Source organism: Jaculus jaculus, chromosome 3 (genome assembly GCF_020740685.1).
Source record: "Jaculus jaculus isolate mJacJac1 chromosome 3, mJacJac1.mat.Y.cur, whole genome shotgun sequence".
NCBI classification, from domain to species: domain Eukaryota; kingdom Metazoa; phylum Chordata; class Mammalia; order Rodentia; family Dipodidae; genus Jaculus; species Jaculus jaculus.
The window spans coordinates 167,202,109-167,217,478 of NC_059104.1; the positions used below are offsets into that span (position 1 = coordinate 167,202,109).

Consider the following 15,370-nt stretch of genomic DNA (forward strand, 5'->3'; position numbering starts at 1 on the left):
ATGCCTCTTTCTCTCTCTGCTTACAAATAAATAAATAAAATATTTTTTCTCCATTTTTATTAACATTTTCCATGATAATAAAAAATATCCCATGGTAATACCCTCCCCCCCCACTTTCCCCCTTGAAATTCCATTCTCCATCATATCTCCTCCCCATCTCAATCAAATAAAATATTTTTAATGTTCATACCCATATATTAATGCTACTCTCACTTTTGGTTGGAGAGGCTTCCCTTTTCAGATGGCAGTTACCTTGGGATGATTCAGAAGGCATCAATGGTGCTGAGAAGAAGTGATGGAGGAGTGCCCAGCACTGCAATATCTCTCTCTATCACACCTTCCAAGGCTCAGGGTCCATTCCAGAAGAGGTTGCAGAAAGAATGTAAGAGCCGAAGGAAGGGTAGGACTCCTTACAACGTGCTCCTCCAGACATAAAATGGCCTGGATGTCCATGACCTCACCGTGCCTGACACTACCTACACAAGACCATCATAATAGGAGGAAAAGATCATGACATCAAAATAAGAGAGAAACAGTGGGCATTACCATGAGATATTTTTTATAATAATGGAAGCTGTTAATAAAAAATTTTGAAAAAAAAATAAAAGAGAGACTGATTGAGAGGAGGATGGGATATGATGGAGAGTGGTGTTCCAAAGGGGAAAGTGGGGAGAAGGAGGGAATTACTATGGGATATTGTTTACAATCGTGGAAGTTGTCAATAAAAAAGGGGGCCTGGAGAGATGGCTTAGCAGTTAAGGTGCTTGCTTGTGAAGCCTAAGGACCCAAGTCCAACTCCCCAAATCCCATGTAAGTGAGATGCACAAGGTGATGCCTGCGCACGGGCAGCACACGTCTGGAGTTCATTTGCAGGGGTTAAGGCCCTGGAGCACCAATTCTCTCTCCCCTTGCTCACTCTCTCACTCAACCATTAAAAAAAAAAAAAAAAAAAAAGCAGGCTGCAGAGATGGCTTAGCGATTAAATTGTTTGCCTGCAAAGCCAAAGGACCCAGATTCAATTCCCCAGTACCCACATAAGCCAGATGCACAAGATGGTGCATGCATATAAAGTTCGTTTGCAGTGGCTAGAGGCCATAGCATGCCCATATTCATTCATTCATTCATTCATTCTCTCTCTCTCTCTCTCTCCTCTCTCTCTCAAATAAATAAATAATTTTTAATTAAAAAATTCAATCTATCTCTTAAAATTGAAGCCAGGCATGATGGCACAAGCTTTTAATCCCAGCACTCAGGAGGCAGAGGTAGGAGGATTACCAAGAGTTTGAGGCCACCCTGAGACTACACAGTGAATTCCAGGTCAGCCTGGAATTGAGTGAGACCCTACCTCAAAAAAACAAAAAAAGGGCTGGAGAGATGGCTTAGTGGTTAAGCGCTTGCCTGTGAAGCCTAAGGACCCCGGTTCGAGGCTCGGTTCCCCAGGTCCCACGTTAGCCAGATGCACAAGGGGGCACACGCGTCTGGAGTTCGTTTGCAGAGGCTGGAAGCCCTCGCGCGCCCATTCTCTCTCTCTCCCTCTATCTGTCTTTCTCTCTGTGTCTGTCGCTCTCAAATAAATAAATTCAAAAAAAATTATATATATAGATTTAGATATAGAAATAGATATAAATCTATTGTCAATTTTTCTAAACTACCTCCAAACTTATAGCTGCATATATTCCAGAATACTAAAAACAGACAACTGTTTCTTGATTTCCACTGCAGTAATATATCTGACAGGTAAAAATGCAAAACTTATCAAAAATACACATTAGGAAACTGTGAAAAATCTTATTTTGGGCATTTTACCACACACTCAGGGCTCAACTTTCAATTCTGCTCTTGCCCTATTTCCAGTCAGTTTCACTTCTGAATTTTCTGCCACAAAAGTTAAGAATTGTAATCCTGTGGAGAAATTTTAAGTAAACACTAAGAACAAAGTTTTTCCTTTACAAGAAAAACAAAACATTTTCACAGGGAGAAAAAAAACAACAACAAAAAACACTTGAAGAGAAGCCTGGTGGTGCACGCCTTTAATTCCAGCACTCAGAAGGCAGACGGTCGCCGAAAGTTCGAGGCCAACCTGAGACTACATAGTGAATTCCAGGTCAGCCTGGGCTAGAGGGAGACTCTACCTTGAGAAAAGAAAAAAATCACATATATATATATATCATCATGATTATTTTATTTCACAAAACTACATTTCCTTTTTCCAAGTCAGAGCACCTTCATGGATATTCAGGAAGGAATATTCATGGTACTAGGCTATGCCAGATCTACCTTCCCAAAAGAATAAGCTTTCTCTCTACTTTCAGGCCTTATCAACAACAAATAAATAATAAAATAAAATAAAATAAAATAAAATAAAATAAAATAAAATAAAATAAAATAAAATAAAATAAAATAAAATAAATCTGGGCTGGGCGTGATGGTGCACGCCTTTAATCCCAGCACTTGGGAGGCAGAAGTAGGAGGATCTCCATGAGTTGGAGGCCACCCTGAGACTACATAGTGAATTCCAGGTCAGTCTGGACTACAGCGAGACCCTACCTCAGAAAGCCCAAAAAAAGAATAAGAAAAAAGGAAAGAAATCTGGGCTGGACAGATTGCTTAGTGGCTAAGGCACTTGCCTACAAGGCCTAAGGACCCAGTTTCAATTCTCCAGTATCAACATAAGCCAGATGCACAAGGTGGCGCATGTGTCTGGAGTTCTTTCCTTTGCAGTGGCTTAGAGGCCCTGGTGTGCCCATTTTCTGCCTTTCTCTCCCTCTCTCAAATAAATAAATAAAATATTTTTAAAAATAAAAAAGCCACCAGGTGTGGTGGTGCACGCCTTTAATCCCAGCACTCAGGAGGCAGAGGTAGGAAGCTCATGGTGAGTTCAAGGCCACCCTGAGACTACATAGTGAATTCCAGGTCAGCCTGGGCTAGAATGAAACCCTACCTTGAAAAACCAAATAAATAAATACATAAGTCAATTAAATTTAAAAGAAAAAGGTATGTAGTCTGGCTAAATGTATATATATACTATGCTCACCAAACTGCCCAGTAAGCACTTCTCTTAATGTTCATACCCATATATTAATACTACTCTCACTTTTGGTTACAGAAGCTTCTCTTTTCAGATGGCAGTGACCTTGGGATGACTCAGAAGGCATCATGGTGCTGGGAAGAAATGACAGAGGAGTGCTCAGCACTGCAATATCTCCATCACACCTTCCAAGGCTCAGGGCCCATTGCAGAAGAGGTGGTGGAAAGAATGTAAGAGCCAAAGGAAGGGTAGGACTCCTTACAATGTGCTCCTCCAGACACAAAATGGTCTGGATATCCATGACCTCACAGTGCCTGACAATACCTGCACAAGACTATCATACTAGGAGGAAAAGATCATGACATCAAAATAAAAGAGCGACTGATTGAGAGGGGGAGGGGATATTATGGAGAGTAGTGTTTCAATGGGGAAAGTGGAGGGAAGAAGGGAATTGCCATGGGATATTATTTACAATTATGGAAGTTGTCAATAAAAAAAATTAGCCAGGCGTGGTGGCGCACGCCTTTAATCCCAGCACTCGGGAGGCAGAGGTAGGAGGATCGCCGAGAGTTCAAGGCCATCCTGAGACTACATAGTGAATTCCAGGTCAGCCTGAGCCAGAGTGAGACCCTACCTCGAAAAACCAAAAAAAAAAAAAAATTAAAAATATGGGCTGGAGAGATGGCTTAGTAGTTAAGCACTTGCCTGTGAAGCCTAAGGATCTCAGTTCGAAGCTCGATTCCCCCGGACCCACATAAGCCAGATGCATAAGGGTGTGCATGCATCTGGAGTTCGTTTGGAGTGGCTAGAGGCCCTGATACACCCATTCTCTCCCTCCCTCCCTCCCTCCTTCTCTTTCTCTCTCTCTGAGCCTCTTTCTGTCTGTCACTCTCAAATAAAAATAAACAAAAAAATGAATAATACGTAATAAATAAAAATCTATTAAAATAGAGAGAAAAGAAAAAGATATCTAAATCAACACACAAATGTAAAGAGAAATATATATAAATTTTGTTTCTGTGCTTCTATCATTTTGATACTGTGTCTCAATCAATCCCATTTGCTCCCTCCCTTCTCTCTGCACATTGTGAATTAAGTTCTTTAAGGGAAGACACATATGCAGAAACCACACTGAGTAACTCCTCTGCATGTCATCAGAACAGCGCTGGGTGCAGATGCTGTGGGAGAAAGGACAGGGGCCCAACCCTTGAAGTACCTTACAACTCATGGTGGAAACCCTGCAAAGAGCAGGTGGGCACAGCAGATGGGAACTGGAGCCTCCTCTGAGTTCAGGTAAAAGGTTCATCCAGTTCCTCATCTGGAAAAGGAAGTGGGTACTCACACAAACCTCCCATGGTGAAGAAGTCCAAACAATTGATGCAGACGCTCTGACCTCAAGGAAGGGGAGCAGAAACGGCTCATAAATGCACATACATGAAAAGGCCTAAGTGAGGTCAGGAAAAGAGATTGAGTAAGGTGGAGGGAGGGCTAGTCAAAATCTAAGAGGATATATAAATAAGTCATAGGGAAACCTACTTTTTTGGACAATGGAACACTCAGGACCCACAGATTGCTACTAGAAAATTTTCATGGCCAGGGAAGGGATACCTTCTAGTGAGTTTTTGGCCAGGGAGGTCCCTGATGACCCCAAAACATTACAGACTATTGCCAAGGCCCTTGGTTTCCCATTAGGAATAAATGGTAAGACCCTATTGCTAAAGACTTCACATACTTGGGCTGAGAAATCCTGCTGGAGCTGAGCTGAAAACCTCCTCCATGAAGACCAGCTGACAGAAAGCTAGAAAAAGCCACACTGCATGCAGTTCAATGGGAGAACGAGAAATCACCAGTGAAGATACTCAACAGTGGACACTGCAAGTCTTAAATTTTGCCAGCCAGGCCAAATGAGCCAAGGGGTGCAATAGTGGCATGTCCATTATGGGGAAAACCAACTGCTCTCTCACTGGATTGGAAGCCGCTCCATGGGAGGGAATATATCCCTGATGCTGAAAACTATGACAGGGAAGTAATGAGCCCTAGAGGTACAAGGTCTGCTGATGTCTGGCTAAATGTATATACTGTGCTCACCAAACTGCCCAGTAAGCACTTCTCTTAATGTTCATACCCATATATTAATGCCACTTTCACTTTTGGTTAGAGAAGCTTCTCTTTTCAGATGGTGGTGACCTTGGGATGACTCAGAAGACACCATGGTGCTGAGAAGAAGTGACAGAGGAGTGCTCAGCACTGAAATATCTCAATCACACCTTTCAAGGTTCAGGGTCCATTGCAGAAGAGGTGGCAGAAAGAATGTAAGAGCCAAGGAGGGGTAGGAACCCTTACAACGTGCTCCTCCAGAAATGGCCTGGATATCCATGACCTCACAGTACCTGACACTACCTACACAAGACCATCATAAGAGAAGGAAAAGATAATGACAGCAAATAAAAGAGACTGAAAGAAGGAGGAGATATGATGGAGAACACAGTTTCAAAGAGCAAAGTTGGGGGGGGGGATTACCATGGGATACTGTTTTACAATCATGGAAGTTGCCAATTAAATAAATTAAATAAATGATGGTGTTGGGGAGATGGTCCAGCTGTTACTGCACTTCCTAAACAAGTATGAGGGCCTGAGACCATACAAGTTTGACCCTCCAGAACCCATGGAAAGCGTGCTGTAACCCCAGTCCTGCAAAGGGCAGGCAGAGCCCAAGGACTCACCCAGGCTGGCGAAAAGCAGCAAGCTCCAGTATCAGTAAGGGACTCTCACAAGACAGTACGGAAGGGCAATGGAGTGTGACACCAGAGCCCCCTCAGGTAAGTGCCCCACCCCAAGCTGCTGGTAAAAAGTGCCTGGGGTACTGCAAGGGCAAGTGTACCCCCCACACACGTTATATACACATATACACACTATCAAAAAAAAATGGAGCTGGAGAGATGGCTTAGCGGTTAAGCACTTGCCTGTGAAGCCTAAGGACCCCGGTTCGAGGCTCGGTTCCCCAGGTCCCACGTTAGCCAGATGCACAAGGGGGCGCACGCGTCTGGAGTTCGTTTGCAGAGGCTGGAAGCCCTGGTGCGCCCATTCTCTCTCTCTTTCCCTCTATCTGTCTTTCTCTCTGTGTCTGTCGCTCTCAAATAAATAAATAATTAATTTAAAAGAAATGTCTTGGGTGTGGTGGCACACGCCTTTAACCCCAGCACTCGGGAGACAGAGGTAGAAGGATTGCTGTGAGTTCAAGGCCACCCTGAGACAACATAGTAAATTCCAGGTCAGACTGGGCTAGAGTGAGAACTTACCTCAAACCCCCCCCCCAAAAAAAAAAGTCTTCTGAGTTGTGAGCATCTGAGAAATGTAATTAAGTTATACTCAAACTCTGAAGCAGCCTTTGGGGAGGAAAAGAAATTCTATTAAGCTTTCACAAATACATTAAATACCTCTACCAAAAATAAAAATAAAAAAGTTTTATCCAGCCAGGCATAGTGGTACACATCTTTAATCCCAGCACTTGGGAGGAAGAGGTAGGAGGATCACTGTGAGTTCGAGGCCACTCTGAGACTACATAGTGAATTCTAGGTAAACCTGAGCTAGAGCAAGACCCTACTTCAAAAAAAAACAAAGGTCTTAAGACTCCTAAATCCAAAGGTGTGAAGATCTGCCTATACTGATTCACCAAAAAATTATAAACTTCCAGCAAGAATTAAAAGCACAAGTCTTCAAAACGTGGGACTATCCTAGGCTTAAACTATACTAAAGATGGCCTAGAAGCAAAGAGAGTAAAAAGTTTCAGGGGTGGGCCATACCTAGTACTTGTTCATGGAGAAAAAAAAAAAAAAGCCTTGGAGTTCTAGTTTTCTTTTATGTGAATTAAAGTACAACAAACAAATTAAGTCTTAAATAGTTTTGTGGACTTTTTATGAGTAATGCCAATTTTTGTTTGTTTGTTTTTGGTTTTTCAAAGTAGGGTCTCATTCTAGCCCACAATGACCTGGAATTCACTATGTCGTCTCAGGCTGGCCTTGAACTCATGGTGATCCTCCTACCTCTGGCTCCTGAGTGCTGGGATTAAAGACGTGCACCACCACAACTGGCCTAAGGTATCTTAATTTGTCCTTTTATTGTTTTTTCTTCAGTGCTAGGAAATGAACCCAGGGCCTTGCCTATGCTAGGCAAGCGCTCTATTATTGAGCTATATCCTCAGACACCAAATCTTTCTCTAGAGGCAGATGGGGCAAAAGAAATGCAATATTTTTGGAACTAATGTTTGGTCATCAATATATCAAATATCATAGCCCCTTTTAGAATCAATGGGACTTAATGAACAGTGGAATCAATCAACAAAAAAACATCAAATATAAACTCTAAGCTTAAAATTAAAATATAAAAATAAAAAGGAACAGGCTGGAGAGATGCCTTAGCAGTTAAGGCACTTACCAGCAAAGCTTAAGGAACAAGGCTCGACTCCTCAAAACCCACATAAGCCAGATGCACAAGATGATACATGCACATTAGGTGACACACATCTAGAGTTCAACTGTAGTAGCAAAGGCCCTGGCGCACCAATTCTCATTCTCTCTCTCATAAAAAAGAAAGAAAAGAAAATATAAATAAAAATAAAAATGAGCCGGGTGTGGCAGCGCATGCCTTTAATCCAGCACTAGGGAGGCAGAGGTAGGAGAATCACCGTGGAGGCCACCCGGAGACTACATAGTTAATTCCAGTTCAGCCTGGACCAGAGTGAGACCCTACCTCGAAAAAAAATAAAATTAAATTAAAAATTAAAAATGAGGGCTGGAGAAATGGCTTAGCGGTTAAGCGCTTGCCTGTGAAGCCTAAGGACCCGGTTCGAGGCTCGGTTCCCCAGGTCCCACGTTAGCCAGATGCACAAGGGGGCGCACGTGTCTGGAGTTCGTTTGCAGAGGCTGGAAGCCCTGGCGCGCCTATTCTCTCTCTCTCCCTCTATCTGTCTTTCTCTCTATGTCTGTCGCTCTCAAATAAATAAAAAAAAAAAAATGAAATATGCTGGCTCAGCATTTAAAGGCACTTGCTTAAAAACCATGCCAGCCAAGATTCAATTCCCTAGTACCCATGTAAAGCCAGCTGCACAAAGTAGCACATTCATCTGGAATTCCTTTGCAGTAGCAAGAGATCCTGGGGGTGCCCATTCATTTATTCTCATATTCATATTCTCTCTCTCCTTGCAAACAAATAATTCTTTAATTCAAATATACCTGAGAACAGTGGTTCTCAACCAAAGGTAATCTTGCCCACTAAGCAGGTTTGGCCACATATGAACACAGTTTTGATTGCCAGGATTGGTGAGGTCCTGATGGAATCTTGTGGGTAGAGTCCAAGAATGTGCCTAGCCATCTAACATTCTCTGCCCTGTTCCAAACTGCCAATGATAACACTAACAATAATTAATGCCAAGCCCAAGAAACCTGCCTCCAAGTACAGTGAGATACCACTTAATATACATCCTCAGAAAATCAACTGTGACCATAGAAATCTTAATCAACAACAGCATTTACTTGTTTAGAAGTAAGGACAACTTACCAACTAGCATGGAATGCACTGACATGCATGGCTTGTCTTTTTCTTTTGTTTTTTTAATCTTTCTTATTTTTTATTAATTAATCTCTTTGCTTTATAACATTCTTCTTGTTTTCTAATTTTGTGGGAGGGATTGACATGCAGTTTTCAAAGTGTTACTTACACTCTCAAAATTTACAAATCAGGCAAAATAAAGCAACAGTTATATGCTTTTTAAAAAAGTTCTGTGAGCCAGGTGTAGTGGTATACACCTTTAATCCCAGCACTTGGGAGGCAGAGGTAGGAGGATTGCCATGAGTTCCAGGCCAGCCTGAGACTACAAACTGAATTCCAGGTCAGCCTGAGCTAGAGTGAGACCCTGCCTTGAAAAACCAAAAAGAAAAAGAAAAGAAAAAAAATTGTGGGCTGGAGAGATGGCTTAGAGGTTAAGGCAATTGCCTATGAAGCCTAAGGACCCAGGTTCAATTCCCCAGAACCCATGTAAGCCAGATGTACATAGTGGAACATGTGTCTAGAATTTACTTGCAGTGGTTAGAGGCCCTGGTGTGCCCATATTTTCCCTTCCCTCGCCCCTCATAAATAAATAAATAAAAATAAAATTTTAAAAAGTTTTATACATACACATACACACATCCATGACTGCACACACAATATTGAAAGAAACCAGACACAAAAGCACATTTTACATGATTCCACATGAAGTTCAAGAGCAGGCGAAAATGAATCTCTTGGGCTGGAAACCTTTGAAAAGAAAAGAGAGGTAACCCAGAGAGCTAACCTAAGGACTTCTGGAATGTTCACAGTTTTGCATTTCTTAATCTGGGTAGCAGCTCTATGATCCTCTATGATGGCACTCACTCTAACAATTCATCAAACTAAATACTAGTAACCCATGCACTTTATTCAGACATAACAGATATCAACAAAATGCTTATTTTACTATTATATATTTATGTCTCCAAATCTGAGCGTTTTGATCCACAAGGCTAATACTAACTACAAAAGTAAATGTGTTTGTTACATCGGCTGCCTTCCAAGAAATCAAGAAGGATGGCACACGCCTCCAAAAAGCTGTAAATAGCATACCCAGTGCTCAGATAGCTTAGCTGTACAGTTAAGCCACTATATATTCCCTGGCACCCATCCAAATATTTGACAAACACTAACAAATGCAGTTGAATTTATTCCATGGGCAGTTTGTTTAGTTCCCCTAGTGTTAAACTGTGAGCCGTTATGACAGAACAGACCTTATGAAGTAAATGATGCTTCCTCTTCCCTAATCTCACATGGTCTCAAAGCTCTACCCATCTAAACCCATGCAGGCCCCTCAAGCCCTTAGGACTTCTCTAGTCTGCTTCAAGACATGCCCTCCGTTGCCTCCGCCCAATAGCTTCCCCCACCCTCCACCTCTCTCTCCCACGTGTAACAAAATTCACATTAATGCCCCATCTACAGAGACTTGCCTACCAGTCACAAGTTCACCCTCTCCCGGGACCTCAAAATGCAAGGCAAACCTCACTGCCCTCAAGCTCCTAATACTCTCCACACAAACTCCCGTGCCCAGTTGGCACCACAAAACCAGGGCACACGCTATCCTGGTCTTTTAAAATCCCCTCCTATACCAGAAGCTTTGCTTCTGCAAAAAGTTCTGTGCTTCCCTCCTCGGGGGCCACCACCGGGGTGTTATTATCTCCAACTTTTTCTCTTCCCTTTGCATGCCATGCCAATGCTATTGCCCCCCCCCATACCCCCTTTTGCCCTCCCGCTCGCGCGCGCGCAGTCTCAGCTTTCTCCGGTGTGGATCTTGAGTCCCCGGGCAGGGATGGAAAGTTCCAGGAAGGATGTAAAGGAATTTGCTCTGTCCTGCAGCGAGGCAGGGGGAAAAGATTGCTCAAGTCCCAAGCAAACAAACTGCAGAGGCAGACGCCGTCCGGAAACCCTGCCCCATCCATCACTTTACTAAGAGTTGGACTAAGCCTCAGTTAATAACTACAGATAATAAAGACCGCTACCGCAACCGGGGGTGGGGGGGTGCGAGGACCCGAACTGATGGCCACCGGGCACTCGCGCACGCACACCTAGCGCGGTCCACTCTCGGGACTGGCTATTCCCCGGCTCCTCTCTCTCTCCTTGGAAAGGGGGAAGGAAAACGGTGGAAGCTACGTTAAGTTCTACTTCGTGCTAAGATTCCTGCACAGCGACAAGAGAGGGCCGTGGAAGAAGTACTCTACAGATAGGCGGGTGTCACAAAGAACTGTGTCAGGTCCTCCCCCCCCGAAAAAAAATGCAATGTAATGCCACCCTTATCCCCCTACGACGTGGATCCAGAATAGACAGATTGCACTTCAAATTCTCCTCCTATCCGCGCTCCTTCCAGGGAAAGAGGAGCATCCCCTTGGAAGTAAGGTGCGTGCCGCGGACTGAGAACTGGGAAGGAAATGCCAACGTCCCACATGCAAGTCTCCGCAAGGGCTCGAGGGAGCGGGCGCTTCAGCACTCGAAACCCCGCGGCGAGCGGCTCCTCCCGGGCGCACGCACGGACGCGAGGGCTTCCCCGGAGGAGGGATGCCCAGGGGTCCGCGCACGGGACTCCCCACTAGGCTCCTCACCACCAGCCCATCTCCGGTACCGACATCCTCCCGGAACCCGGGGAATCTGTCGGGAGCTGGTCCACCGCGGACCCCTCCCCTCCAGCAGCCTTCCTCCGTCCTGCCAGCTCTCCCGGGCCACTTCTCGAGGGGGGTCTCCCGGGGCTCTCCGGGTCTCCACGCGGGGCCTCCCTCGGTCCCTGGCGAGCGTCGCGAGCCAACGGGCTTTACCTGCTGAGACGGCAGCTCCACATGCAGGGCCCGTGCGGTAGAACCGGGAGGCAGAGCGGCGGCCGGGCCCGGGGGCGGCAAGGGAACCGGGCCCCCGACCGACACCGAGGCGCTCATCTCGACCCCGGGACCGCCAAGCGGCGGGGCGGGGCGTGCTCCGGCATCCGCCGTCGCCGCCGCCTCGCAGCCACGACCACCTTCCGAGCCTCTACAGCCGAGAAACCCGCCACCCGACAGGCACGACTGCTCCGTCCCCCGCGCTCGCCGCCGCCGCCGCTGGCTAAGGAAGAGCCATATTACCGCAGTGCAACCCCCTCCACCCGGCCGGCATCCGGGTCGCTCATTGGCTCCGCTCTCTAGGGGGCGGGACCCAACGGCAGCCGAAGGACGCGCTATTGGCTAACGGGACCGTCCATCGCCGGCCGCAAATGGACAAGGGGCGGAGGGACTCGAGGATGGCCTCAATTGCGTCTGTCAAACCGGGGCGAAATCTGGGGGCGTGGCTTCCTCAAATCCCATTCTAATTGGCTGTTTCACCATGAAGGGGTGGGACCTAGTAACGGAGCCTCCGGAACCTATTGGTTTAAATGGCTGTCAATCGTCTGTAAAGGAAAGAGGGGCGGTGTCTTGGGTAGGTAGAGCGCGAGCCCGGGCTCCGGTGTCACGTGCAGAAGTCTGGCGAGTCACCTGATTCGTGAGAGGCACTGTCCTGAGCCACTTCCGCCCTAACCTAGTAGCCATGGTAACAGGCCTCCTGCGGGTGGAGGGCGGGGATTGGTCCGCTATCTGCTGCTCCTTAAAGTCTTTTCCCCAGGCGTTCCCATCAAAGCATTCGGACAGAAAAGGGATGCTTCGTGGTGGAACCTGAGGCCAGAGATCCTTGGGGCGTCCCCACCTGCAACCCCACGAGCAACTCCCACCCGCAAGTCCACGCCCCTCCGCGCATCTAGCGACTGGTATGCCCAGCCACATGGTGTGCCAGCCAACCTGGAAACGTTCTCACCTCTGCGGGCGGGCTACTTATACCAAGCCTTCGGAAGCCTTTAGTGCATGTGACTCATGTTTGCTTACCAATCAAATCTCTGCTTGGGGCAGGGATTCATTCTTCCCAAAGTCTTCTGTGATCCTCTTGAGTTACAAATCTTGCCTCTTTGCTTCAGTCCTACTTGTTTTTTTCATTTTTTTTTTTTAATTTTTATTTTGGTTTTTCAAGGTAGGGGCTCCCTCTAGCCCAGGCTGACCTACAGTTCACTAGGTAGTCTCAGGATGGCCTCGAACTCACAGCAATCCTCCTACCTCTGCCTCCTGAGTGCTGGGATTAAAGGCATGCACCATCACGCCTGGTTTCCTTATTTTATTTTATTTTATTTTATTTTATTTTATTTTATTTTATTTTATTTTATTTTATGTATTTATTACAGAGAGGAAAGGGGGAAAGAGAAAGAGAGGAAGAATAGGCATCCCAGGGCCTTCAGCCACTGCAAACGAACTCCAGACGCATGTGCCACCTTGTGCATCTGGCTTACTTACATGGGACCTGGAGAATCTAAACTGGATCCTTAGGCTTTGCAGGCTAGTGCCTTAACCACTAAGCCATCTCTCCAGCCCTTATTTTTAGTTTTTACATAGGGTCTTGTTATGTAGCTCGGTCTAGCCTCAAACTCCTGGCAACCCTCCTGTCCCAGCCTCCCCAGTGCTGGAAGTACTGGGATGATAGCTCTACATTGTTATTTTTTTGGTTTTTCGTTATTTTTATATTTTTTGTTTGTGTATGTGGCATATTCACGTGTATGTGTCCATGTGGTATCCCATGTGCTGGTGTGCAAAACATGGGATGTCCAGCTCCATCACTTCGTTTTTTGTTGTTATTTGTTGTTTGGTTTTTCAAGGTAAGGTCTAACTTTAGCACAGGCTGACCTGAAACTCACTCTGTAGTCCCAGTCTGGGCTTAAAATCACAGTGATGCTCCTACCTCTGCCTCCCAAATGCTGGGATTAAAGGTATGCAGAACCACACCTGGCTCTTGTGCCTATTCTTTGTTTGTTTGTTTGTTTGTTTGTTTGTTTGTTTGTTTCAAAGTAGGGTCTTGCTCTAGCCCAGGCTGACCTGGAATTCATTATGTAGTCCCAGGGTGGCCCCGAACTCTGGTGATCCTCCTACCTCTTCCTCCAGTGTGCTGGGATTAAAGGCGTGCGCCACCACACCTGGCTCTTGTGCCTATTTTTATTTGAGCCAGAGTCACTTGCTGATTCTGGACCATGTCAGTGTTTTTCCTGAGTCTTGTGATTCGAGGGTATCTGCTCTTGTATGAGACTGGGGTTACAGACATGCATGACCATGCCTGCCTGTTTTATGTGGGTCCTAGGGAAAAGTATCTCAGGCCTGAGGCCCTCATGCTTGTACAGAAAGTGGTCTTAACTGCTGAACTATTTCTTCCAGCCCAACATTGTCCTTTTTTTTCAATGTCAATTTTGTTTATTCAACTTCTTTCTTTATGTTTTATTTATTTATTTGGGAGAGAGAGAGAGAATGGGCATGTCAGGACCTCTAGCCACTGCAGATGAACTCCAGATGTACGCATCACCTTGTGCTTATATGGGTACTGGGGAATTGAACCTGGGTCCTTAGGCTTGGCAGACAAGTTCCTTAACCTCTAAGCCATCTCTCCAGCCCCCAACATTGTCTTTTAATAGATGTGTGATACACACAAGCAGCTACCATCCCTTCTGGGACACACACACACACACACACACACACACACACACACACACTTGACTTCCTCAAGCAAAGGATCTTGGCTGATTCATGTCAGATCTCTGTTGCCTGAAAGAAGTGTCCTGATGTGAAGTGACAGTTCAAGTGCCCTTTCCTCCACGAAGACTTCTTTGATCATGATAGCTGTAAGCTAGAACAGTTGCATCTATAAATAGTACTGAGTCATTTTGTGGGATATTGATCGGCCTCCCTTAGTCTGTAAATGTCTCCACCACCCGGACTAAACAGGAAGAACACAGTGTTCAGAGAGTCAGACAGGAGAAACTGGCAGTTTTCTTCTAGGTATGACCCTCAGCACCTCCGCCCCCCGCTTTAGTTACCCTGTGTGTAAAATACTAAGAGTGTTGCCATAGTAAACCAGGACATGTGAAGTGTCCAAAAAGAATTTGGTGTGCAATAGATCACACTTAAAAAAAAAGTTTTTAGGCCAGGCTGGTGGCACACGCCTTTAATCCCAGCACTCAGGAGGCAGAGGTATGAGGATCACCATGAGGTCAAGGCCACGCTGAGACTATGTAGTGAATTTCAGGTCAGCCTGGGCAACTCACTGTGGTTTCCGAGGGCCTTGAACTCACAGAGATCCTCCTACCTCAGCCTTCCAAGTGCTACAATCAAAGGCATGCACCACCACCCCAGCCACAAACTGTTTTATAAAATAGTTTATATTTAATTTATTTGAGAAAGAGAAACAGAGAGAGATAGACAGAGTGGGCACGCTAGTGCCTGCAGCCACTGCAAGCAAAGTCCAGACACAGGTGCCACCTTGTGCATCTGCCTTATGTGGATCCTGGGGTCTTTTGGCTTTGTGGCAAATGCATTAACCGCTAAGCCATTTCTCCAGCCCAGTTTTTTTTGTTTTTTTTTTTTTTAATTTAAGGTAAGCTTACTAGCTTTCAGGAAAAATGCCTTGGATCTAGTCCACTTACATGTCGCACTGTTTCCTGTTCTAAACACTGAGCAGTTCCTAATGGATGGAGTGTTTGTGGTGGTCAGGTGTTTGTGGAGAAGTGAGCTGTTGGGAAATCCCCAGTCTCACCTAGTTCGCTCACGCGGTGCCCAGAGCCGGGGGAATTTCACAGAGTGCATGTCTGTTCTAAGCTGTACTTGCTTGCCAGGGCGGCAGCATCAAGTAACCACAAACATAGGCCTGTGTTCTGTCAGTACTGGAGGCCAGAAGTCCAGGATCAATATGTCA

At 45.7% G+C, this 15,370-nt stretch overlaps 1 protein-coding gene across 2 annotated transcripts in view; it reads right to left on the reverse strand.

Moving 5' to 3' along the window:
- The window catches only part of Uvrag (UV radiation resistance associated), a 365,773-nt gene extending 354,115 nt beyond the window's left edge, over positions 1-11,658 (reverse strand). For both annotated transcript variants that reach the window (XM_045145963.1, XM_004656260.3), the window contains exon 1: positions 11,401-11,658. In XM_045145963.1, coding sequence (XP_045001898.1) covers positions 11,401-11,423 — 23 coding nt within the window. In that variant the 5' untranslated portion in view covers positions 11,424-11,658. The remainder of the gene's footprint in view (positions 1-11,400) is intronic.
- Between the last annotated feature and the right edge of the window lie 3,712 nt (positions 11,659-15,370).